The following is a 27,039-nucleotide window of genomic DNA, read 5'->3' as shown; positions in this document are numbered from 1 at the left end:
TCTCCCTCTCTCTCGGTCTCTCGACATTCACCTCACCTCAGACTCAAACCTCACCTCACGTCACCTGACCTCACCTCAGTATCTTCTGAACGGAACCGTACCACTCTCCTCGCCGATTTGTCTCTCCTTCCACATCCGTCGCCTGAATCCCGAATCTACCCACACCAGTCCTCACTCCTCACCTGAATCGCGCCTTCACCCACTGTCCATACCACCCGAATTCTTCGGCTCCTGAATCGAGCTCTTGGTCTCAGTCCGCACTCCTCCTCACTGCAAAAGGTAAGAGATTCCTGCAATAAACTCAACCAAAGTTCGTACAAATTGTTTGATTCCAAATTCGATTAGGGATTTTGAATTTGGGTTTCTGAATTAGGAATTTCTGAAATTAGGGTTTCTGAATTAGGGCTTTTGGAATTAGGGATTTTGAATCGACGGAGAGGTTGCAGAGGGAATGAGAGGTTAAAGGGGGAGGGAGCGTGACTTAAATGTTTTCTAAAATACCTTCTGCAATCAGAGCATTTTTACTTTTGTTTCTTTGTTCCTTGTAAAACGTTTTCCTTCTTTTTATCGTGTTTAGGATCCTTGTCTTCTACCAGTTAGTTGTGAGCTTTGATGGTTTCTCTTTATAGAAATCAATTATCTTGATTGTCTACTTGAATTCATTTATATGGATTTTAGCGAGGTACCCCATTCGTTCTTTTCAACCGATTATGGTTATGTATATATTCTTATAGGCTATGCGAATTCATCTCCAATATGAATTGTGTATGATTTATCCTTCCTGGTGTGAAATCATGATTTCTTTTACTATTTAGAACAAGAAAAGAAACCTTGATTTGAACAGTTCGTTATGTTTACAAGGTAAAAGAAATTTTGCTCATAATGTAATGCTGCTGGAATGGTCATCAAAGCATGACATTATCTGTGCTTTTAAACTGTTTGCACATGCATAGATCCTCACTCACGGGAACACTTGCACACATGTAAACTATAAGTTCATATCCCGCTTCTTTGACTCAAATTATGTCAGTCGTAGAAGAAATTCTGAAGGAACCTAGTAAACTCTGGTTTTGGATTTGTTAATTTATTTTTGTTGCATGCATTTGTAGCAGAACAGGCAGATTGGGAGTGTAGAATAGGCAGCAGTTTGTTAATTTATTTTGATGATCACTTCACTGCACAGCCAAGATATGATATGCAGTGCACAGCCAAGATATGCAGTGCAGATTTGCTATCCTGCACACTGCACAGGCACAGCCAAGTTATAGCCCAGCCAAATTTTGATCACTGCACTGCCAAGATATGCAGTGCCGATTTGCTATTCTGCACACTGCACAGCCACAGCCAAGTTATTATAGCCGAAAAGCCGAAAAGCCGAAAAGCACAAAAATATTTCGGGATTCCCATTGTCCCAAAAATACCGAAACTATTTAGGGATTCCCAAAAATTGGGATTCCCGAAAAATTGGTTTGGGATTGGTCTTGAAATTGGGAATCCTGAAAATTTCGGTTTGGGAATTGGGACTAAGGTTTCAGTTCGGTATCACATACTGAACCACCCCTAATTTTAAGCACACAAAAATGGGACTAGAAAACGACATATTAATCATGGTCGTATTCATTGATAACGTGAAAACAAAGAAATAAAAACACAGGAAAAATGGAAAAAAAATACTAATTGCTTTAAACTTGTTCTTCTCTCGAGATCCATCCACCTGAGACGGGTGAAGCCATGCATTCATATCTCGCTCACAGACTCTAATCCCACTTTGATCCAGTCCCCAACGTTCTTATATCGCTTGCAAATTACACGAAAACCCAACCCAAAAGTCAGAGAATTGGCAATTCAATCCAGAGATATAGAAGAAGAAGAAGAAGAAGAATAAAGAGGAGGAAGAAGAAGATGTATATGGCATATGGATGGCCGCAGGTCATCCCACTCGAACAGGGTCAATGCCCTTCTTCCCAAAAGATCATATACTTCAAGGTCATCAATCGCTTGCTGCTTGTCGTCTCTCCCTCTCACCTTGAGCTCTGGAGCTCTTCCCAGGTATACTTTTATTTTATTTTTTTATTTATGTGTATATGTGTGTTTTCAGTAAATTGTTTGTTTTATGTAATTCGTGATGTGGGTTCGCCTGTGTTTGCTTTGTACTTTGATGAGTATTTGTGGGTTTTGGAAATTGATGTTGGTGTTAAGGAGATATAAATGTGCAGTGATCAAAAGGGCAGAGTGCATTTGTTTAATTGAGATGGGTTTTTGGGGGTTTGATGTATTTTGTTATTTCTTGATGTGGGTGTTGTGAATTTGGCGGGTACATGCGTGCACTTATGCAACTTTATATGAATGATGTATGTGCGTGGGTATATATTTGAGCTTTTGTTTGATGTGGGTTTTGTTAGTAAGGTGTTTGACATTTTATTTTGTGTATTTGGGCTGGTGGGATACAGCATAAAGTTAGACTGGGGAAGTACATGAGGGATTCAGATTCAGTGCAGAGGGAAGGTGAGAATTTGCAAGCTGTTTGGAGCCCTGATGCCAAATTGATCGCCGTTCTTGTAAGTATTTCATTGATTTTGCATTTAATCTTAGTTTTGTAGGTACTTTATACCAAATTCATGTTCTTTCTTATGTAAGTGTGTATGCAAATGCATGAACAAGTTATACAATGTGTCTATTTATGTGTGCAAGGGTAGCTCCTTCATGGTCATCACTAATTGTGCAGTGACCGGGATTTGTTGAGTAACTTGAGTTTGCCTGTCCACACTTAACCATATAAAAGGAAATGAATGCAAAATAGTTTAACTGATCAATGTCAATTTGGTGGACATCTAATTTTATCTAAAGTCAATAAATTTCAGTAGAAGTTTGAGTATATTTTGAACTGTTGATCCCATTTCCGAAATATGTTTTGTCATAAGTGCACTTTACTTTTGTCCTCTGTTATTTGTTGTTTAAATGAATCTTTTAAGGTAAAGAATTATTGATTATGATCTGAAAAGATAATTGTCGTGAGAAGAGGCATGAAGAGTGATTTATGAGAGAAATGTGATTTTATGTGCTATTTTTTCTTTATCGACATTGAACTTTAACTTATTGTATATGTTTGTTTTTGTTTTTGTTGGCAGACATCGTCATTCTTTCTTCACCTTTTCAAGGTCCAGTTTACTGAGAAAAAAATACAACTAGGAGGGAAGCAACCCTCTGGTTTGTTTCTTGCTTCTATATCTCTTCTTCTCAGTGAGCAGGTGCCATTTGCAGAAAATGACTTGGCAGTGTAAGTATGCTCCTGAATATGTTTAGAAAACTGGAGTTTTAATATGGAAGTGTCGTTGCCTTTGGATAACATATAAAATTTTGAGTCCATAAAGTTATTCACCAAATTTTAAAGGATTTAGGTGTTGATCAAATGAAATGAGTCGGATATTTCATAGACATTTTAACTAACTGCATGAAAATACCCTCAGGCAGGTTCTAGATGCTTGAATACAGTTAACACCTTTCACTCTGTACTCCCCAAACAAAAGTATGAATAATAAACAAGATTTTGTGCTAATGGGCACATGTTCAAACATGCTGAACTTGTACAACAACAACAACAACAACAAAGCCTTTTCCCACTAAGTGGGGTCGGCTATATGAATCCTAGAACGCCATTGCGCTCGGTTTTGTGTCATGCCCTCCGTTAGATCCAAGTACTCTAAGTCTTTTCTTAGAGTCTCTTCCAAAGTTTTCCTAGGTCTTCCTCTACCCCTTCGGCCCTGAACCTCAGTCCCGTAGTCACATCTTCGAACCGGAGCGTCAGTCGGCCTTCTTTGCACATGTCCAAATCACCAGAGCCGATTTTCTCTCATCTTTCCTACAATTTCGGCTACTCCTACTTTACCTCGGATATCCTCATTCCCAATCTTATCCTTTCTCGTGTGCCCACACATCCCACGAAGCATCCTCATCTCCGCTACATCCATTTTGTGTACGTGTTGATGCTTCACCACCCAACATTCTTTGCCATACAACATCGCTGGCCTTATTGCCGTCCTATAAAATTTTTCCTTGAGCTTCAGTGGCCTACGACGGTCACACAACACGCCGGATGCACTCTTTCCATCCAGCTCGTATTCTATGGTTGAGATCTCCATCTAATTCTCCGTTCTCTTGCAAGATAGATCCTAGGTAACGAAAACGGTCGCTTTTTGTGATCTTCGCTAGATTGCTCCGGTTATTAGTGTGGATAAGTATATAAATGGATAGAGATAGGAAAGCAAACACAAGATGTACGTGGTTCACCCAGATTGGCTACGTCCACGGAATAGAAGAGTTCTCATTAATTGTGAAGGGTTTACACAAGTACATAGGTTCAAGCTCTCCTTTAGTGAGTACGAGTGAATGATTTAGTACAAATGACATTAGGAAATATTGTGGGAGAATGATCTCGTAATCACGAAACTTCTAAGTATCGGAGTGTGGTGTCGTCTTGACTTGCCTTATCTGTCTCATAGGTAGATGTGGCATCTTCTCTGGAAGTACTCTTCCTCCATCCAGGGGTGGTATCTTTAACTGGTGGAGATGCACAAGGTAATGTATCAATTTCACTTGAAGCTTACTTGTAGTTTCAGGCTTGGTCAAGCGCGATACAAACCATGTAGTAGGAGTCCCCCAAGTCGCCGAGCTAGGGGGTCTGCTGAAAGAGGTGACAGACAAGGTAAGCAATCAGAGCTCCGACTGATTGTTCACCTTCTCCCCATCTTGCAGCAGCATGAAGGATAAAGAGAAGAAAAATGAGAAGAGATGATATGAGATACTTTTGCTTTTGAAGAAGTAACTTTCCACAGGCTTATTCTTGAACTGAGCTGGAGGGTTTTCTGGTTTCCTCCAGAGTATAAGGCCGACTGAAGAATTTGAGGGTCAAAACAAGTCCATCAAATCTAGAGTACGTTCCACCCTGCTGATATGGGATACTTTTGCTTTTGACAGAGTAATGGATGTATCGGCACGTGTGCTGTTACGCTTGTCTCCACATGCTTCCTTGTATCCTTCGCACTTGCCCTATCTGTTCCTCAAGCAGATGCGGAATCTTCCCTGGAAACATAAGATGATGAAGATGAGTACTCGAGAGCAATGCCAGGTAAGTAATCAGGTAAGGGGTTCCAGGCAGTCAGTTCCTGGCTGGAAGCTTGATTCCAAGTGCTGACTGATTGCTCTCTTTCTCCTTGTCTTGAAGGTAAAAACAAGGCCAAAAGAAAAAACAGGGAAAAAGCATGATATGGGATACTCTTGCTTTTAACCCTGATGATATGAGATATTCTTGCTCTAGTATAGCTTGTTTGCAGAGGTATTATCGGGGGGAAAGAAAGCTGAATATTTCGAAAGGCTTTGTTGGGAGTGCCCTCTCAGATATGATGAAGGGTTGAGCATTTTTGCAGGTCTGCCTGTCCGTTGGGGATGGAGGTCGACATATATAGGAGTCTCCCTAACAACAAGTAGTAATGCTATTCCTTTACCCTGCTTGGTCATAGCACGGTAGTGGGAGCTGCCAGTTTCACATGTTTTAACTCTGTCAGAGCACTTTGAAAAAGTGGTCTGTGGTATCTGGCTCTCGAGATTCGGAGAACGATGCCTCTTCGATTTTTGAGAAAGCAATCATGCTGGGGGTCTGACTCTCGAGATTCGGAGAGCAGTGTCTCTTCGATTTTTGAGGAAGTAATCATGTTGGGAGTCTGGCTCTCGAGATTCGGAAGGCGGTGCCTCTTCGATTTTGGAGCAAGCAATCTTGTTGGGAGTGTTGTCTCGAATGTGAGTAAAGGTTGGACATGTTTGCTAGTCTACCTTGCCACGAAGCACAAAGGTTGACACACAGGGACTTTCCAATTATCCAGCAATGGTACTGTTCCTTTACCCTCTCTTCGATTTTGAGAAAGTAGTCATGTTGGGAGTCTGGCTCTCGAGATTCGGAGGACGGTGCCTCTTCGATTTTGGAGCAAGCAATCTTGTTGGGACTGTTTTCTCGAATGTGAGTAAAGGTTGGGCATGTTTGCTAGTCTACCTTGCCACGAAGCACAGAGGTTGACACACAGGGACTTTCCAATTATCCAGCAGTGGTACTGTTCCTTTACCCTTGTGGATAATAATATGGTAGCTAGACCTTCAAAATTTATGTGTCTAAACTTTGTTAGTGCTGTTTCTTTGCTATTCTTTTACCTTTCTTGGTCAGAGCGATGTAGTGGGAGCTGCAAGCTTCACGTGCTCAACTTTGACAGAGAACTTTGGCAAAGTGATCTGTGGTACCCATGAGTTATTGTTGCGTGTGGGAAGTGGGTGATTGAACAGTAAGATTCATGTGCTTTCTACTTCACCAGAAGTCTTCGACAGAATGCCCATAATTTCTGCAAAGCTGAGTGTGCGTGTGACAGGTGCTGACAAGGCTAGAAAAGTAGATGCCTCTTCGATTTCTGAGATCGGCCCTCGTGGTCTCTGAGCAGCCCAGCTTTTGAGAAAGCGAGCGCCTCTTCGATTGATTCGGAGAACGGTGCCTCACCGATTTTTGAGAAAGCAATCATGCTGGGGGTCTGGCTCTCGAGATTCGGGGAGCAGTGTCTCTTCGATTTTTGAGAAAGTAATCATGTTGGGAGAGTGGCTCTCGAGATTCGGAGGGCGGTGCCTCTTCGATTTTGGAGCAAGCAATCTTGTTGGGAGTGTTTTCTCGAATGTGAGTAAAGGTTGGGCATGTTTGCTAGTCTACCTTGCCACGAAGCACAGAGGTTGACACACAGGGACTTTCCAATTATCCAGCAATGGTACTGTTCCTTTACCCTCTCTTCGATTTTTAAGAAAGTAGTCATGTTGGGAGTCTGGCTCTTTAGATTCGGAGGACGGTGCCTCTTCGATTTTGGAGCAAGCAATCTTATTGGGAGTGTTTTCTCGAATGTGAGTAAAGGTTGGGCATGTTTGCTAGTCTACCTTGCCACGAAGCACAGAGGTTGACATACATGGACTTTCCAATTATCCAGCAGTGGTACTGTTCCTTTACCCTTGTGGGTAATAATATGGTAGCTAGACCTTCAAAATTTATGGGTCTAAACTTTGTTAGTGCTGTTTCTTTGCTATTCTTTTACCCTTCTTGGTCAGAGCGATGTAGTGGGAGCTGCAAGCTTCACGTGCTCAACTTTGGCAGAGAACTTTGGCAAAGTTATCTGTGGTACCCATGAGCTATTGTTGCGTGTGGGAAGTGGGTGATTGAACAGTAAGATTCCTGTGTTTTCTACTTCCCCAGAAGTCTTTGACAGAATGCCCATAATTTCCGCAAAGCTGAGTGTGCGTGTGACAGGTGCTGACAAGGCTGGAAAAGTAGGTGCCTCTTCGATTTCTGAGATCGGCCCTCGTGGTCTCTAGGGAGCCCAGCTTTTGAGAAAGCGAGCGCCTCTTCGATTTCTGAGATCGGCCTTCGTGGTCTTTGAGCAGCCCAACTTTTGAGAAAGCAAACGGCTCTTCGATTTCTGAGATCAACCCTCGTGATCTCTAAGCAGCCCAACTTTTGAGAAAACAAACGCCTCTTCGATTTCTGAGCAGGCGCCTCTTTGATTTCTGAAGCTCCGTCGAGTGCAGATTTTTATAGAGGCTGGCATTAAGTTCCAAAGCACACTTGAATCTCCACCAGTAGAAGCTTCATTCTTGCACTTCTAAGATCTTGATTTGTCCGACCTCTTCTCTCTTCAACACCTTTGAAAATGTCTGGCCCCTCCGACCGTCGTTTTGACTTGAACCTTGTTGAAGAGGCAGCCCCGCCTTCTCCAGACAACATATGGCGCCCATCCTTCGTCTCCCCAACTGGTCCTCTTACCGTTGGCGATTCCGTGATGAAGAATGATATGACCGCTGCGGTGGTGGCCAGGAACCTTCTCACTCCCAAAGATAACAGACTACTTTCCAAACGGTCTGATGAGTTAGCTGTTAAGGATTCGCTGGCTCTCAGTGTTCAGTGTGCAGGTTCTGTGTCTAATATGGCCCAACGCCTATTTGCTCGAACCCGCCAAGTTGAATCATTGGCGGCTGAAGTGATGAGTCTCAAACAGGAGATTAGAGGGCTCAAGCATGAGAATAAACAGTTGCACCGGCTCGCACATGACTATGCTACAAACATGAAGAGGAAGCTTGACCAGATGAAGGAAACTGATGGTCAGGTTTTACTTGATCATCAGAGATTTGTGGGTTTGTTTCAAAGGCATTTATTGCCTTCGTCTTCTGGGGCTGTACCGCGTAATGAAGCTCCAAATGATCAACCTCTGATGCCTCCTCCTTCTAGGGTTCTGTCCAGTACTGAGGCTCCAAATGATCCCCCTCCGGTGCCTTCTCTTTCTGGGGCTCTACCGACTGCTGAGACTTCTCCTAAGCAACCTTTGTGAAGGCTCCCTCTTGTGTGTTTATTTTGACTCATGTATATGTACATATTTGTAGCTTATCGGGGATATCAATAAATAAGCTTTCCTTCATTTCAACGTATTGTGTTAAATACACCAAAGCCTTCTTCGCTAAGTTCTTTGAATTTTCTTTTGTTGAAGCTTGTATGTTGAAGCTTTCTGAGTGGAGCATGTAGGTTGGGGTAGTGTTCCCTTAATTTCCCGAGTGAGGAAAACTTCTTGGTTGGAGACTTGGAAAATCCAAGTCACTGAGTGGGATCGGCTATATGAATCTTAGAACGCCATTGTGCTCGATCCTGTGTCATGTCCTTCGTTAGATCCAAGTACTCTAAGTCTTTTCTTAGAGTCTCTTCCAAAGTTTTCCTAGGTCTTCCTCTACCCCTTCGGCCCTGAACCTCTGTCCCATAGTCGCATCTTCTAATCGGAGAGTCAGTAGGCCTTCTTTGCACATGTCCAAACCACCGTAACCGATTTTCTCTCATCTTTCCTTCAATTTCGGCTACTCCTACTTTACCCCGGATATCCTCATTCCTAATCTTATCCTTTCTCGTGTGCCCACACATCCAACGAAGCATCCTCATCTCCGCTACACCCATTTTGTGTACGTGTTGATGTTTCACCGCCCAACATTCTGTGCCATACAGCATCGCTGGCCTTATTGCCGTCCTATAAAATTTTCCCTTGAGCTTCAGTGGCATACGGCGGTCACACAACACGCCGGATGCACTCTTCCACTTCATCCATCCAGCTTGTATTCTATGGTTGAGATCTCCATCTAATTCTCCGTTCTTTTGTAAGATAGATCCTAGGTAACGAAAACGGTCGCTCTTTGGTATTTCTTGATCTCCGATCCTCACCCCTAACTCGTTTTGGCCTCCATTTGCACTGAACTTGCACTCCATATATTCTGTCTTTGATCGGCTTAGGCGAAGACCTTTAGATTCCAACACTTCTCTCCAAAGGTTAAGCTTTGCATTTACCCCTTCCTGAGTTTCATCTATCAACACTATATCGTCTGCGAAAAGCATACACCAAGGAATATCATCTTGAATATGTCCTGTTAACTCATCCATTACCAACGCAAAAAGGTAAGGACTTAAGGATGAGCCTTGATGTAATCCTACAGTTATGGGAAAGCTTTCGGTTTGTCCTTCATGAGTTCTTACGGCAGTCTTTGCTCCTTCATACATATCCTTTATAGCTTGGATATATGCTACTCGTACTCCTTTCTTCTCTAAAATCCTCCAAAGAATGTCTCTTGGGACCCTATCATACGCTTTTTCCAAATCTATAAAGACCATGTGTAAATCCTTTTTCCCATCTCTATATCTTTCCATCAATCTTCGTAAGAGATAGATTGCCTCCATGGTTGAGCGCCCTGGCATGAACCCGAATTGGTTGTCCGAAACCCGTGTCTCTTGCCTCAATCTATGCTCATTTTCAGTTCATGAGTTTCATATTCGTTCTGACTTTATTTCTCAGAGTTACATTTAATTTTGAATTTATTTTTGGGTATGTAATGTTCCTACGACAGCACATGAATCCATTTGTTTATTTCTTTTTCAAATTAAGCAATCTTGCAAGATATTTTTACTGGTGGAACTATAACTGTTTTTCTTCTAATGTGGCTTTTCTTTTTCAGGAGCAATATTGTAAGCGATAGCAAACATATACTATTTGGACTTTCTAATGGAGGACTGTATAGTATCTCCTGGAAAGGAGAGGTAAAAGAAAATATTGATATGCATTAGCTGTTCTTACTGTAGTCTATCTAATGTCTCTCTGTAGGGAGCTGATATATTATCCTCTTTTTGAACAAGGTGTTGAGTGAGATTTTCTTTTCATGTACAGTTCTATGGGACTTTTGATCTTGATCCATTTCCACGTGATGGCAGTGAAGTTATCCCGTCACCACATTCTTTAGATAATGGTGTTGCTTCTAAAGGGGTTCCAGGAGCGATTTGCATCTCCCGGAAGTCTGCTATTATCCAGCTAGACCTTAGCTATCCATTGAGGTTGCTGTTTGTGTTGTATTCTGATGGACAATTAGTGTCATGTTCTATAAGTAAGAAAGGTTTAAAACATGTTGAATCTATTAAAGCTGAGAAAAGGTTGGGGGTTGGTGATGCTGTATGTGCTTCAGTAGCTTCAGAGCAACAAATCCTTGCTGTTGGTACCAAAAGAGGGCTTGTGGAGTTATATGACCTTGCAGAATCTGCATCACTGATTCGATCCGTCTCTCTTTATGACTGGGGGTAAGTGTGGGATCTGAGTAAACTGTATTTTGGTAGATTTGAGTTTCAACTTATCAGGGCCAGATAATTTCAAATTTTCAATTATTCTGGCTGTGGTTATTTACCAAACAGTTCAAAACTTGAATTATGTTGTAAATTTCAGATCTAAAAATGTATGATATATGACCCGGCATTCTTATTTTCAGATACTCAATGGAAGACACTGGACCTGTCAGTTGCATTGCGTGGACACCTGATAATTCTGCTTTTGCAGTTGGGTGGAAGTTAAGAGGACTTACAGTTTGGTCTGTCTCTGGTTGTCGTTTGATGTCAACAATCCGTCAAATAGGTTTAAGTTCAGTATCTTCTCCAATGGTTAAGCCTATCCACGAATGTAAATATGAACCTTTGATGACTGGCACCTCACTGATGCAGTGGGATGAATATGGATATAGGCTTTATGCTATTGAAGAAAGATCTTTGGAGAGGGTTCTTGCATTTTCCTTTGGAAAATGTTGCCTTAACAGAGGAGTCTCAGGAATGACATATGTTCGTCAAGTGATATATGGTGATGATCGATTGCTTGTTGTGCAGTCTGAAGATACTGATGAACTTAAAATGCTACATCTTAACCTTCCAGTTATGTCTTTACATCACATACTTGATATGTTATTCTCATCTGATGTTTTGTAAGTTGGATTGAATTTTATGTCTTTAAAGTTGTTTCTGATGAGTGTTTAATTTTCTTTTTCTTCTCTTTTAAATTTTGGTTCAGGTTTCTTATATCTCCCAAAATTGGCCAGTTCAACATGTAGCTGCTAGCAAGGATGGAATGTACTTGGCAGTTGCTGGTCTCCATGGGTTAATCATATATGATATACGATGGAAGAAGTGGCGAGTGTTTGGAGACATTACTCAGGAACAAAAGATTCAGTGCAAAGGTTTGTTATGGATGGGGAAGATTGTTGTTGTCTGCAACTACATTGATTCTTCTAACACGTGAGATTCCTACCCATATTAGTATACCCTCTGATAACTTTTTGTCTTCAGCAATGTCATAGTTTGATTTGGTGGTTAAATGCCTAGGCACCTACACTATTATGCCATTCATACTTTTAGTCCAGTTTATGTCTAGAATTTTAAGTCTGCATTCTATCCTTTCTGTTGGTACAGTTGAATTTTTTAGTTGTTTTATTATGTACTGTTGTATATTTATAATGGTCTGATGTAAAATTGCAGTTACGAATTGCTTTTCTATCCAAGATATCATCTTGATCAGAGCTCGCTACTTTGTCGAAAACCATTGCTGGCTAAACCAATGGTGATGGATGTCTATCAAGAGCATATACTTGTCACATATCGCCCATTTGATGTACACATATACCATGTCAAGTTATTTGGTGAATTGACACCTTTCACTACTCCAAATTTACAGGTAATGGAATGTTTGCTAGCTTTTTTTGTAATGATTCTAATTTTATAGAATATGGTACTATTTACAGATAGTTGAGCCCTTGTGATTTCATTTGCACACTAAATGAGAATAATTTAGTGAAAATTATTCTGCATACGTTTTAAGTGATAAAATGACAAACAGCTTTCTACAGTACGAGAACTCTCAATTATGACTGCAAAGAGCCATCCTGCAGCAATGCGTTTTGTCCCTGATCAGCTTCCAAGAGAGGGCATTTCAAACAATCACATTTCTAATTCAGATCCTTTATCAAAGGAGCCTGCGAGGTATGTGCTCTCCAAAATGTAGTCTGTAGAGATCTATCAGCAGACACATGCCTTTGAATGAATGCATGTTTTTCTAGGTGTTTGATACAGAGAGTTAATGGGGAGCTTTCACTTCTTGATTTGGATGATGGACGTGAGAGGGAGCTTACTGATTCTATTGAATTATTTTGGGTTACATGTGGTCAATCAGAGGAGAAAACAAATCTTATTGAGGAAGTTTCATGGTTAGATTATGGCCACCGAGGAATGCAGGTAATGGACCGTTGAGGTTTCATAGTACGACTTTGATATGATACTGTGTATAGCTTTACCATTTTGTGCTCTAAGCACAGTAGTTTGTACTATGATATTTATTCTGGTTGGAAGTGTATTTTTACAGGTTTGGTATCCATCTCTGGGGGTTGACCCTTTTAAGCAGGAGGATTTCTTACAGGTATGTATGCATTCAAGAAACAGTGTGTTTCTCATTGAGCAGATAGTGTAAATTATTATGTTTCATTAAAGTTGTATGCTTATATTCTTTTTCTGGGAGGTTCTATATATTGTGTCTTTACCAATGTTTTAAAGAACTCGCCTCGGGGCGCGCCTAGGGTGCCCTTGAGGCTGGGTGGTGAGGCAAACGCCTCTGTTTTGCTGGAGTAGGCGAAATGCTTCGCCGGAGACGCCGAGGTGGCGGAGGCGCGCCTCAAGGTGCCGTCCAAGCCCCTTTCTGCCCTTTTTTTTTATTTTTTATTTTTTTAAGAAAAACCACCCAAACCCAAAACGATGCCGTTTGGGTAAGGTTTTTAGACTTGGGTACAAAATACAGATAACAGATTGCACCCCATACCTTTGAAGACTTTGATCCCTTTCCTCACCTTCTTCTCCCGTGCGCCAGAGGCCCAGAACACAGCCGCTGTCACCCCAGGCGCCGTCCTCTCCCAGTCGCCACGCCACCGTCGCCACACCGTGATCACCCTGCCGCCATCGCCACAGCACCATCAGGAAGCCCAGAAATCCCCAATTTAAGATTAGGGTTTTATTGTTTAGGCAGCCGCAGAACAGAATCGTATGACTTGTAGTTGTAGGGCTGGGTTTTATTGTTTAGGGCCTTTATAACTTGTAGAACTTGTGAGTTGTGATAAAGTTTTATGTGTTTAGGCAGAAATGAATCGATGCTTCTAGTGGAATTATTTTATTTATTTTCTTTATTTATTTGCAAACCTTTGTGTGGAATTACTTTGTTTTTTTTCTTTAATAGCATGCAGTTAGGAAAGATTTTGCTTAATGTGTTGTACTTTGTTTTTTTCTTACTTTGTTTCTTTAATAGCATGCAGTTAGGAAAGATTTGGATGAATGATTGTTTTCTTTGTTTGTATTACCTTTTGAATGATGAATTTGGGTGATATTACCTTTGAATGATGAATTTAGATGATATTATCTTTTGAATGACTATGGATTTGAATAAAAAATTGAGAATGGATGTTTATTTTATGTAGTATTAATTTTTGTACAATTATATGTATAATACATAAAACATATATATAAAAAAAAATTTAATCCCGTAAGGCTTCGCCTCACGCCTCACGCCTCATGCCTAGGCCGGGCTTCGCCTCGGACGCCTCGCCCGCGCCTTACGCTTTTAATACATTGGTCTTTACACGCTGTTTCAATGTCTGTTTGTTTGGCCTTACTTTGAAGACTTTTATATTTGATAACTTGTCTTTCTTTTAAAGCTTAGTGGAACTTGATATAGTTTGGCCTGTCTTTTTACTCTGATTGGTTAAATGACTCAGCATAGTTTTGTAGTTGGATCCGGAACTTGAATTTGATCGTGAGGTATACCCTCTGGGACTTCTTCCAAATGCTGGTGTTGTTGTTGGCGTTTCCCAGAGAATGTCATTTTCTGCCAGCACAGAATTTCCATGTTTTGAGCCAACTCCTCAAGCTCAAACTATACTGCATTGCCTTCTGAGGCACCTTATTCAGGTACTAATTGTTTTTTATTTCTTTGATTTTGAGTGGAAGGTGCTTATCATATTGGATCTCATCTTACAGAGGTTACCTTGAGTTCTGGACTCACAGGCTACTAGCCTTTGCCACGATTTTCTTGTGTAGTAAAAGGTGGCTTGAATCTGATTTGTTTTATTGTGTAATATATGCATCTGCAAATAGGTTGTAAAGGGTGTGTGATCTATGCTTGCTTTGCAATACTGATCATGTGTTAACAAAGTAGGCAATTGGGTAGACTTTACGAAATCTACATGGTCTTTGGCATGATTTTCTTGTGTAGTAAAAGGTGGCTTGAATCTGATTTGTTTTATTGTGTAATATATGCATCTGCAAATCATAATCTGCAAATAGGTTGTAATGGGTGTGTGATCTATGCTTGCTTTGCAATACTGATCATGTGTTAACAAACTAGGCAATTGGGTAGAATTTATGAAATCTACATGATCCGTACATGGTCAGTGCCTAGAGACTTGTAGTTATATCAAGTTTAAAGGCCACAGGAGAATTGGAGTTGTATGTTTGTTACATGATCAGTACCAATGAAATATTCTTTTGACAAGCTTGAGTGTGATGCATATAGTCCTGTGCTTGGTTTTGAAATATTCTTCCTGGTTGTTTTGTTTCTATCTGCTAGAGGGACAAAAGCGAGGAAGCTTTAAGGTTGGCCCAGTTATCAGCAGAAAAGCCTCATTTTTCTCATTGTTTGGAGTGGCTTCTCTTTACTGTGTTTGATGCCGATATATCCGGGTATGTCTAAAGAGGGAAATAAATTAGTATCTGTTATGTTTTGGATGCGAAAATATCCAGGAATGCCTAATTAGGGAAAACAAAATCATAGCTGCATTGATCATCAGTTCTGCTTTCATATTAACTAATTAAGGAGAATCATTATCTATAATAGCTTTCTTGGAACCATAAATACTGGGAGTTACTTTTTACTTGGTTTCCCAAGAGAACCATCTCATTGTGGGTATAACTTCTGCTTAACTGAAAGATCTGTGATGGGCTGTCGGGTCATATAGTGCGACACAACCCACTCAACTCTAGTTTAGGTGGTGGCCAGGAAAAAAGCAGGTTACGTGTTATGTTTATCATTAATGATTAAATGGCCAATATAGGTGCTTTCCTCCTCTTGAACCAGTTATATTTTGAAGGGAATTTAGTAGCATGTGAGCCCATTGAACTTGGTAAACTGAGATGATTGATAATTGAGAAATGAATTGTTCTAGGTGTTTTAGTGAATTCGGGTACTTGGCTGTTCCCCCTGGTGTCCTGTACTAATCTAATATCATAATCAAGATAAATTCTGCGTTCCTTTTGCAATTCGTTCATCATTTCTTCGCTCATGATCACATTCTGAAGTTCAAATTCCACTCTAAATTGTCATTAGTCAATTCTACTTTTATATGTAATTATTCTGTCTATATGTTAATCACTGTGTATGCCTATTTCCAGGCAAAATGTAAACAAGAATCAGAACTCTGTCCCTAGATTTGCAAAGAGTCCAACTCTCTTAGAGAAGACCTGTGATTTGCTCAGAAATTTTCCAGAATATTTTGATGTGGTCGTCAGTGTTGCAAGAAAAACTGATGGTCGACATTGGGCGGATTTGTTCTCTGCTGCTGGGAGATCAACAGAGTACTTTTTCTTTGCTTCTCATGTTTTGTTCTTTTCTTTTCTTTTGCCTTTTGATTTGAAATAACATTGCTTTTCATTTGCTGTGTATAAAACAAATATACCTAGAACTTCTGTAACAAGGATACTGATGCAATACAGAAGTCTTGCATCATTGTCATGCATGAAAGTGAAATTTCAGTAATAAATAGACAGAAGAAAAAAATGATCTCATTAGTCAACTTTATATTTGAAATGTCCTTTATCTGATGTCTATTTTAGAGACCATGGATGCTGTTTTTAATTTTTTTCCTTTAGAAAAGGAAAACTTCCACAAATTACAGAACCCTGGAAAATGAATTTGATTTAAGGATCTTTGAACTTTCTTTGGATAGGTTTATACCATCATAATTACCAACTGCTGACCTACTGCCTGACAAACATTCAGTGGTTGCTACGTCATATGATCCACTTGATATATAATTGGCTAACTGACCTGTAATTAAAGTTTTACATTTTAATATTTTGTTCAGTGTGCTGCTGTCAGATTTTAAATTAACAATGTTATCTGCTTTCAATTTTCAGGTTGTTTGAGGAATGCTTCCAACGTAGATGGTACCGGACTGCTGCCTGCTATATACTTGTAAGATATTGAATAGATTATTATTCTGCTTCAGTTTCTTGTCTTTTCCTTTCACTTTTGACATAAGTTTTTTCCTTAGTAGAAAATCTTGAAACTATGAAGTATACATCATGAAATCCTGTCTACTTGTGTTGTGGTTACAAAGGCTGTGCCTATACTTTCTGCAACACTTGCTAAATGTGAAAAACCAATCTGTATGGGAGAAAATGTAGTAAAAGATGGCTAACCTGTGATGCTTATGTATAATAATCCAATTGTTTGAATTGCCCAGGTCATTGCGAAGCTTGAAGGTCCTGCAGTCAGTCAATATTGTGCTTTGCGTTTACTACAGGTAGATGTCTGGTAGTAGCTTATTGTTTTACAAGGATTTCTCTTGCTATTGAGTGTGTATCTCTGTGTTTCTTTTTTGTTCTTTTCTTTTCAATGATAGATGTTCCTTACAAGGGTTGTCAAACATATGCAGGCAACACTTGATGAATCGTTATATGAACTCGCTGGGGAGCTGGTATCTGTCTGGACAAGTTCCTGTACTTTTAGTTCAGGTGATGATAGCTGTAAAGGGGATAATACTAACTTTGTTTGACTCTTAGGTGAGGTTCTTGCTGAGATCGGGAAGGGAATATGAACAGCCATCAACAGATTCAGATGGACTATCTCCCAAAATTTTGGGCTATTTTGGTTTCCGTACTAATTTCAGAAAGCAGTCCTTGGATAAGAGGTTGGTGCACACTTATGTACTGTTTTGCATCTCTCAGACCTAGCTTTTAATGGAGACTAACCAGGCATTCCTTACGAGCAGTACCTCATTTAAGGAGCAGAACGCACATGTTGCTTCCGTGAAGAGTATCTTAGAAAGCCATGCTAACTTTTTGATGTCAGGCAAAGAGCTCTCAAAGCTAGTTGCATTTGTGAAAGGCACTCAGTTTGATTTAGTCGTAAGATAAGCTTGCAGTTATCATTACTTATTAGGATGATCTTGCTTTTATAATCAAGTGATTCTAAGTTGTTCTATCAATTTATGCCAGGAATATCTTCAAAGAGAGAGAAATGGAAGTGCTCGGCTGGAGAATTTTGCTTCAGGGCTGGAATTAATAGGACAAAAGGCATCAGCATCTGAAAATCCCTTTATTCTAGTGTTATTTTTTTTTCTTTTATTTTTGTTAAGAATTTAAGCCACATTGTCACATGTTACAGAAGTTGTGTTTTGCCTCACTGACTGAACACGGTTATCTTTTTCCAGCTCCAAATGGGTACACTTCAGAGCCGGTTTGATGCAGAATTCCTTTTGGCACATATGTGCTCTGTCAAGTTCAAAGAGTGGATTGTTGTCCTGGCCACCCTTTTAAGGCGATCTGAGGTATAATTCGTTTCATTTCTCACAAGTCTATATGCCATATGATGAGCATGCCAACATCATTGTAATTTGTTTTGCTCATTTTATTCACTCTGATTTCTGAATGATAGGAAGGAACCAAAATAGCTAGTTCTAAACTTGTTAGGTTCAACTTGGCCAAGAGCTTAGCTTGCGTAAATCTGGGAAAGTTTGACATCATACTTTTGTCCCGATGCTTGAGTTCCTTTAGTATGAATCATGAATGAAATTCATCATAATAGCTTTCTCGTAGCATTTATATACTTGTGCAATGTTAAATCGTTTAAAGTCGTTGCCCAGTCGATAGGCGCTGAGAGCCCAGAAGTGTATGATTTAAAGGGTGTAATCCTTGTGTTAGAGTTTGAAGTCTATAATTCCATTGGCATTTAGGAAACACTTTTATGGACAAGATGGAGTATAGCCTTCAGCTCATGGTCAATGATAAGTGGTGCTGAGGTCAGGATCATCTTTTATTTAGGTCATGTTTTCACCTAACTTCAAGCTAACAGATTCTGGATTGTTCTGGTGAGAAGAGCTGCATAATCTTACAATTAACTGCTATGGTGCACGTATACAGATATGGGTGGGGGTATCCGGTAGATACGTATGCCGATACTGCGAATTTCTAAAAAACAAGGATACGATACGGCAAGGATACGACAATTGAATAATATATTTTCTAAAATATGTTTCATTATATACGTTAAATAAAAAAAAGTGAAACATTCATGTTTATCTTTTAACATTAACAAAATAGAACACTGCTTAGTCTTTTTGATTCTTGAATTGGGCCTCTTGGATTGATTATCCTTGCCCTATGGGGCTACATCCATCTGTAAACATCCTGGTGAGTCTACCAAACCAACAAGAACGGAATTTAGAAACTACAAGCCCCCAAATTCTTAGATCAATATCTTAGGAGTATCTTGACGGTATCCTGGGAGTATCTTGCTCATATCCTCGGAGTATCCAAGAAGCATCAGATAGTCAACAACACAAAAAAGTCAACGATGCTCCATTTACGTATCGGAAGTTATCATGGGGGTGTAAGTATCCGATACTCACCCTTGTCCAAATTTGAAGCATCGGTGCATCATAGGTTAACTGCCAAATTTGCACATTTCCACATTTGAGCGAGGCATATTTTTGTTGAAATTTCTGTAGAAGAGGCTAGATGCATTCAAGATGACCTTTTGACCGCGAGTAATGCCAACTTTTGTAAGATGGAACTTTGTCTGACCAGGCATTTATTTTGTGAAATTTGCACAGGTTCTATTCGATCTCTTCCAGCACGACATGCGGTTGTGGAAAGCATATAGCATCACCCTGCAGGTATTTATTGCTTTAAGCAGTGTCCACATTCGACCAAAAAACCAGCATCCACATTCCTTGCCTTTGTGTGTCTCTAGATTGATGTTGTCCTCTATTGATATATGCTTTTCAGTCACATCCTGCATTTACTGAATACCATGATCTGCTGGGAGATTTGGATGAGAGACTTTCGTCCACTGAAACTTTTGAAGAGAAATGAGGTTATAGTTGGACCTGTAAATCCTGTATCCTGCTTGGCAACAAATTGGTGCTCGTTCAGTCGTTTTTCCATGAACATTTCTGTTTGCGAAGTAATGAATGTCCGTCGGATCATGTAAAGATCAACAAGCAACTGACTCACACTGCTGAAAAGGGAACTGAGGCAACATCGAAGGTCTACTCGGATACAATTTTTTATTCATTACAATAAACAAATTACTGGGAATTTGATATTCTTGTGGAGAGCTGGGAACTTGTTCTCAAGCCTTTTGTTGTCTTTTTGTTTTCTTCACTTGTCACATTTTATATAATTACTTTTTGGCTAGTTTTATAAAGGCCGTTTGTACGAGCCACATGAGCAGATTTTTTTCGCATTTTTAAGCAGATTTGTTCCCTCTCAATACTTTTCACTGTTTCGAATAAATGATGCAAAATATTTAGTAGTTGAAAATATTGAAGGGAATGTTGGCCTTTTTCTCCTTTATACGAAGCGACGTTGGGAAGGAAGGAATCGAACACAGGAAAACTGGGGAAGGTGAACGCAAGACCACTGGTGTAGATGTGAATGGCCTCCCCCTGTTATCGTTTGAGCTACAAGTTTGTTGCATAAAAGTCGATTGAAGTCATTCAGGAAGGCGACATTGGAGATGGGGAATCAAACACATGATCTTTAGTGTGGAGGTAAATACATAATTCGTAAATTAAAATACTAGTAATCACTTGAGCTATAAGTTCTCTGGGTAAAAAGAATTCCAAATTGTAGCAGCCAAGAAATTTAGTGGAAGAAAAGAATGGATTTTTTTTTTCCCAAAAAAACAATGTCTTTTATATTAATTATTAAGCCTAAATATTGTTCAACCATCTTTCCTTGGCTCTTGATTCTCGAAAAGTTTAACCGATTTAAACTATATTCTGGGGCATTATCTGTGAAACTAGATGTCTCGCAGGTATTTTAAACAAGTATAAGATTTTGTTGTTTGATACAAGGGATAGTGGGGGAGAAGAAATCGAACATAAAATCTCAAGTGGAAGGATAAATTCTCTTAACCACTTGCGCTATAAGGCCCTTGCAGATTTAAGATATCCTCAATTTGCAGTTAATTTAATCAAGGTTGAGTTTTATGGGTCAAATGCTGTCTATGTTGTGTAAGTTGTGAGTTTCTATTCTTTAACATTCAAAATATATACTTCAAGCAAGGAAGAAAGAGACCAACTACAAAACCAGAACATTTTTTTTTATTGCTATACTGCCACTTTAGAATCTTGGTGGTGGAATGAGGAGGTACAAATAAAGGTGAAGGCTAAGAAGGAATGTTGTAAAGCCTTATACAAGGATAGGACTGATGAAAATGGTGAAAGGTATAGAAAAGCGAAGCAAGAGGCGAAGAAAGCTGTGAGAGAAGCTAAGTTAGCGGCTTACGACGATATGTATAAACGACTAGATACCAAAGAAGGAGAGTTGGATATCTATAAACTAGCTAGAGCAAGGGAAAAGAAGACAAGGGACCTAAACCAAGTGAGGTGCATCAAGGATGAGGATGGAAAGGTTCTTGCTACAGAGAACGCGGTTAAAGACAGATGGAGAGGTTATTTTCATAATCTTTTCAATGAAGGACATGAAAGGAGTGCTTCTTTAGGGGAGTTGAGTAACTCAGAAGAGTGTAGAAACTACTCATTTTATCGTCGAATCCGGAAGGAAGAAGTGGTTGTAGCTTTGAAGAAGATGAAGCATAGAAAAGCAATAGGCCCAGACGATATACCAATCGAAGTGTGGAAAGTTTTGGGAGAGACAGGTATAACATGGCTCACTGACCTTTTCAATAGGATTTTGAAAACGAAGAAGATGCCAAATGAGTGGCGAACGAGCACTTTGGTGCCTATCTACAAGAATAAGGGCGACGTACAAAATTGCATGAACTATAGGGGTATTAAGCTAATGAGTCATACAATGAAGCTCTGGGAGAGAGTCATTGAGCATAGATTGAGGCAAGAGACACGGGTTTCGGACAACCAATTCGGGTTCATGCCAGGGCGCTCAACCATGGAGGCAATCTATCTCTTACGAAGATTGATGGAAAGATATAGAGATGGGAAAAAGGATTTACACATGATCTTTATAGATTTGGAGAAAGCGTATGATAGGGTCCCAAGAGACATTCTTTGGAGGATTTTAGAGAAGAAAGGAGTACGAGTAGTATATATCCAAGCTATAAAGGATATGTATGAAGGAGCAAAGACTGCCGTAAGAACTCATGAAGGACAAACTGAAAGCTTTCCCATAACTGTAGGATTACATCAAGGCTCATCCTTAAGTCCTTATCTTTTTGCGTTGGTAATGGATGAGTTAACAGGACATATTCAAGATGATATTCCTTGGTGTATGCTTTTCGCAGACGATATAGTGTTGATAGATGAAACTCAGGAAGGGGTAAATGCAAAGCTTAACCTTTGGAGAGAAGAGTTGGAATCTAAAGGTCTTCGCCTAAGCCGATCAAAGACAGAATATATGGAGTGCAAGTTCAGTGCAAATGGAGGTCAAAACGAGTTAGGGGTGAGGATCGGAGATCAAGAAATACCAAAGAGCGACCGTTTTCGTTACCTAGGATCTATCTTGCAAAAGAACGGAGAATTAGATGGAGATCTCAACCATAGAATACAAGCTGGATGGATGAAGTGGAAGAGTGCATCCAGCGTGTTGTGTGACCGCCGTATGCCACTGAAGCTCAAGGGAAAATTTTATAGGACGGCAATAAGGCCGGCGATGCTCTATGGCACAGAATGTTGGGCGGTGAAGCATCAACACGTACACAAAATGGGTGTAGCGGAGATGAGGATGCTTCGTTGGATGTGTGGGCACACGAGAAAGGATAAGATTAGGAATGAGGATATCCGGGGTAAAGTAGGAGTAGCCGAAATTGAAGGAAAGATGAGAGAAAATCGGTTACGGTGGTTTGGACATGTGCAAAGAAGGCCTACTGACGCTCCGATTAGAAGATGCGACTATGGGACAGAGGTTCAGGGCCGAAGGGGTAGAGGAAGACCTAGGAAAACTTTGGAAGAGACTCTAAGAAAAGACTTAGAGTACTTGGATCTAACGAAGGACATGACACAGGACCGAGCACAATGGCGTTCTAAGATTCATATAGCCGATCCCACTCAGTGACTTGGATTTTCCAAGTCTCCAACCGAGAAGTTTTCCTTACTCAGGAAATTAAGGGAACACTACCTCAACCTACATGCTCCACTCACAAAGCTTCAACAAAAGAAAATTCAAAAAACTTAGCGAAGAAGGCTTTGGTGTATTTAACACAATACGTTGAAATGAAGGAAAGCTTATTTATTGATATCCCCGATAAGCTACAAATATGTACATATACATAAGTCAAAATAAACAAACAAGAGGGAGCCTTCACAAAGGTTGCTTAGGAGAAGTCTCAGCAGTCGGTAGAGCCCCAGAAAGAGAAGGCACCGGAGGGGGATCATTCGGAGCCTCAGTACTGGACAGAACCCTAGAAGGAGGAGGCATCAGAGGTTGATCATTTGGAGCTTCATTACGCGGTACAGCCCCAGAAGACGAAGGCAATAAATGCCTTTGGAATAAACCCACAAATCTCTGATGATCAAGTAAAACCTGACCATCAGATTCCTTCATCTGGTCAAGCTTCCTCTTCATGTTTGTAGCATAGTCATGTGCGAGCCGGTGCAACTGTTTATTCTCATGCTTGAGCCCTCTAATCTCCTGTTTGAGACTCATCACTTCAGCCGCCAATGATTCAACTTGGCGGGTTCGAGAAAATAGGCGTTGGGCCATATTAGACACAGAACCTGCACACTGAACACTGAGAGCCAGAGAATCCTTAACAGCTAACTCATCAGACCGTTTGGAAAGTAGTCTGTTATCTTTGGGAGTGAGAAGGTTCCTGGCCACCACCGCAGCGGTCATATCATTCTTCATCACGGAATCCCCAACGGTAAGAGGACCAGTAGGGGAGACGAAGGATGGACGCCATATGTTGTCAGGAGAAGGCGGGGCTGCCTCTTCAACAAGGTTCAAGTCAAAACGACAGTCGGAGGGGCCAGACATTTTCAAAGGTGTTGAAGAGAGAAGAGGTCGGACAAATCAAGATCTTAGAAGTGCAAGAATGGAGCTTCTACTGGTGGAGATTCAAGTGTGCTTTGGAACTTAATGCCAGCCCCTATAAAAATCTGCACTCGACGGAGCTTTAGAAATCGAAGAGGCGCTTGCTCAGAAATCGAAGAGGCGTTTGCTTTCTCAAAAGCAAGGCTGCTCAGATACCACGAGGGTCGATCTCAGAAATCGAAGAGGCGTTTGCTTTCTCAAAAGCTGGGCTGCGCAAAGACCACGAAGGCCGATCTCAGAAATCGAAGAGGCGCTTGCTTTCTCAAAAGCTGGGCTGCTCAGAGACCACGAGGGCCGATCTCAGAAATCGAAGAGGCACCTACTTTTCCAGCCTTGTCAGCACCTGTCACACGCACACTCAGCTTTGCGGAAATTATGGGCATTCGGTCGAAGACTTCTGGTGAAGTAGAAAGCACATGAGTTTTACTGTTCAATCACCCACTTCCCACACGCAACAGTAGCTCATGGGTACCACAGATAACTTTGCCAAAGTTCTCTGCCAAAGTTGAACACGTGAAGCTTGCAGCTCCCACTACATCGCTCTGACCAAGAAGGGTAAAAGAATAGCAAAGAAACAACACTAACAAAGTTTAGACACATAAATTTTGAAGGTCTAGCTACCATATTATTACCCACAAGGGTAAAGGAACAGTACCACTGCTGGATAATTGGAAAGTCCCTGTGTGTCAACCTCTATGCTTCATGGCAAGGTAGACTAGCAAACATGCCCAACCTTTACTCACATTCGAGAAAACACTCCCAACAAGATTGCTTGCTCCAAAATCGAAGAGGCACCGTCCTCCGAATCTCGAGAGCCAGACTCCCAACATGACTACTTTCTCAAAAATCGAAGAGGGTAAAGGAACAGTACCATTGCTGGATAATTGGAAAGTCCCTGTGTGTCAACCTCTGTGCTTCGTGGCAAGGTAGACTAGCAAACATGCCCAACCTTTACTCACATTCGAGAAAACACTCCCAACAAGATTGCTTGCTCCAAAATCGAAGAGGCACCGCCCTCCGAATCTCGAGAGCCAGACTCCCAACATGATTACTTTCTCAAAAATCGAAGAGACACCGCTATCCGAATCTCGAGAGCCAGACCCCCAACATGATTGCTTTCTCAAAAATCGAAGAGGCATCGTTCTCTGAATCTCGAGAGCCAGATCCCCGATAGGATTGCTTGTTCGAAAACCGAAGAGGCAACACTTTCCCAACTTCAAGAGCCGGATCTCCTTGGATAAAGCTGTCTGTAATCTTCACACGCAACATCAGCTTTCCAGATACCAAAAACCACTTTTTCAAAGTGCTCTGACAGCGTTAAAACATGTGAAGCTGACAGCTCCCACTACTGTGCTATGACCAAGTAGGGTAAAGGAATAGCATTACTACTTGTTGTTAAGGAGACTCCTATATATGTCGACCTCCATCCCCAACGGACAGGCAGACCTGCAAAAATGCTCAACCCTTCCTCATATCTGAGAGGGCACTCCCAACGAAGCCTTTCGAAATATTCAGCTTTCTTTCCCCCCGATAATCCCTCTGCAAACAAGCTATACTAGAGCAAGAATATCTCATATCATCAGGGTTAAAAGCAAGAGTATCCCATATCATGCTTTTTCCCTGTCTTTTCCTTGGACCTTGTTCTTACCTGCAAGACAAGGAGAAAGAGAGCAATCAGTCAGTACTTGGAATCAAGCTTCCAGCCAGGAACCGACTGCTTGGAACCCCTTACCTGATTACTTACCTGACATTGCTCTCGAGTACTCATCTTCAACATCTTATGCTTCCAGGGAAGATACCGCATCTGCCTGAGGAACAGATAGGGCAAGGGAGAAGGATACAAGGAAACATGTGGAGACAAGCGTAACAGCACACGTGCCGATACATCCATTACTCTGTCAAAGCAAAAGTATCCCATATCAGCAGGGTCGAACGTACTCTAGATTTGATGGACTTGTTTTGACCCTCAAATTCTTCAGTCGGCCTTATACTCTGGAGGAAACCAGAAAACCCTCCAGCTCAGTTCAAGAATAAGCCTGTGGAAAGTTACTTCTTCAAAAGCAAAAGTATCCCATATCATCTCTTCTCATTTTCTTCTCTTTATCCTTCATGCTGCCTGCAAGATAGGGAGACTGTGAACAATCAGCCGGAGCTATGATTGCTTACCTTGTCTGTCACCTCTTTCAGCAGATCCCCTAGCTCGGCGACTTGGGGGACTCCTACTACATGGTTTGTATCGCGCTTGACCAAGCCTGAAACTACAAGTAAGCTTCAAGTGAAATTGATACATTACCTTGTGCATCTCCACCAGTTAAAGATACCACCCCGGGATGGAGGAAGAGTACTTCCAGAGAAGATGCCCCATCTACCTATGAGACAGATAAGGCACGTCAAGACGATACCACACTCCGATACTTAGAAGTTTCGTGATTACGAGATCATTCTCCCACAATATTTCCTAATGTCTTTTGTACTAAATCATTCACTTGTACTCACTAAAGGAGAGCTTGAACCTATGTACTTGTGTAAACCCTTCACAATTAATGAGAACTCCTCTATTCCGTGGACGTAGCCAATCTGGGTGAACCACGTACATCTTGTGTTCGCTTTCCTATCTCTATCCATTTATATACTTATCCATACTAATGACCGGAACAATCTAGCGAAGATCACAAAAAGCGACCGTTTTCGCTACCTAAGATCTATCGTGCAAGAGAACGGAGAATTAGATGGAGATCTCAACCATAGAATACAAGCTGGATGGATGAAGTGTAAGAGTGCATCCGGCGTGTTGTGTGACCGTCATAGGTCACTGAAGCTCAAGGGAAAATTTTATAGGACGGCAATAAGGCCAGCGATGTTGTATGGCACATAATGTTGGGCGGTGAAGCATCAACACGTACAAAAAATAGGTGTGGCGGAGATGAGGATGCTTCGTGGGATGTGTGGGCACACGAGAAAGGATAAGATTGGGAATGAGGATATCCGAGGTAAAGTAGGAGTAGCCGAAATTGAAGGAAAGATGAGAGAAAATCGGTTCCGGTGATTTGGACATGTGCAAAGAAGGCCTACTGACGCTCCGGTTCGAAGATGTCACTACTGGACAGAGGTTCAGGGCCGAAGGGGTAGAGGAAGACCTAGGAAAACTTTGGAAGAGACTCTAAGAAAAGACTTAGAGTACTTGGATCTAACGAAGGACATGACACAAAACCGAGCGCAATGGCGTTCTAGGATTCATATAGCCGACCCCACTTAGTGGGAAAAGGCTTTGTTGTTGTTGTTGTTGTTGCTATACTGCCACTTTACACATTCATGATCACAGTAGTGAAATCTCAAAAAATTAAAAGAACATGTGAAAC

General features: G+C 40.9%; 1 protein-coding gene across 4 annotated transcripts; it reads left to right on the top strand.

The window, feature by feature from the left end:
- On the top strand, positions 1–27,039 carry LOC126591403 (uncharacterized). 4 transcript variants are annotated; one of them, XM_050257077.1, is made up of 24 exons: positions 1–279; positions 1,778–2,049; positions 2,451–2,558; positions 3,129–3,277; positions 10,057–10,138; positions 10,266–10,669; positions 10,855–11,287; positions 11,424–11,647; positions 11,888–12,083; positions 12,246–12,388; positions 12,466–12,640; positions 12,768–12,821; positions 14,177–14,356; positions 15,015–15,127; positions 15,836–16,018; positions 16,580–16,637; positions 16,909–16,968; positions 17,101–17,142; positions 17,228–17,355; positions 17,437–17,572; positions 17,663–17,740; positions 17,878–17,994; positions 19,279–19,341; positions 19,454–19,888. In XM_050257077.1, exons 2-24 carry the CDS (start codon positions 1,903–1,905, stop codon positions 19,538–19,540), a joined length of 3,360 nt encoding a protein of 1,119 aa, XP_050113034.1. In that variant the 5' UTR covers positions 1–279; positions 1,778–1,902; the 3' UTR covers positions 19,541–19,888. The 4 variants fall into 4 exon arrangements, with proteins under 4 accessions (XP_050113034.1, XP_050113033.1, XP_050113035.1 ...); XM_050257076.1 differs by having other exon boundaries at positions 1,705–2,049; XM_050257078.1 differs by having other exon boundaries at positions 735–2,049.

The sequence above is a fragment of the Malus sylvestris genome, chromosome 11 (assembly GCF_916048215.2).
Source record: "Malus sylvestris chromosome 11, drMalSylv7.2, whole genome shotgun sequence".
Lineage (NCBI taxonomy): Eukaryota > Viridiplantae > Streptophyta > Magnoliopsida > Rosales > Rosaceae > Malus > Malus sylvestris.
This window is presented reverse-complemented; position numbering and strand designations above follow the sequence as displayed.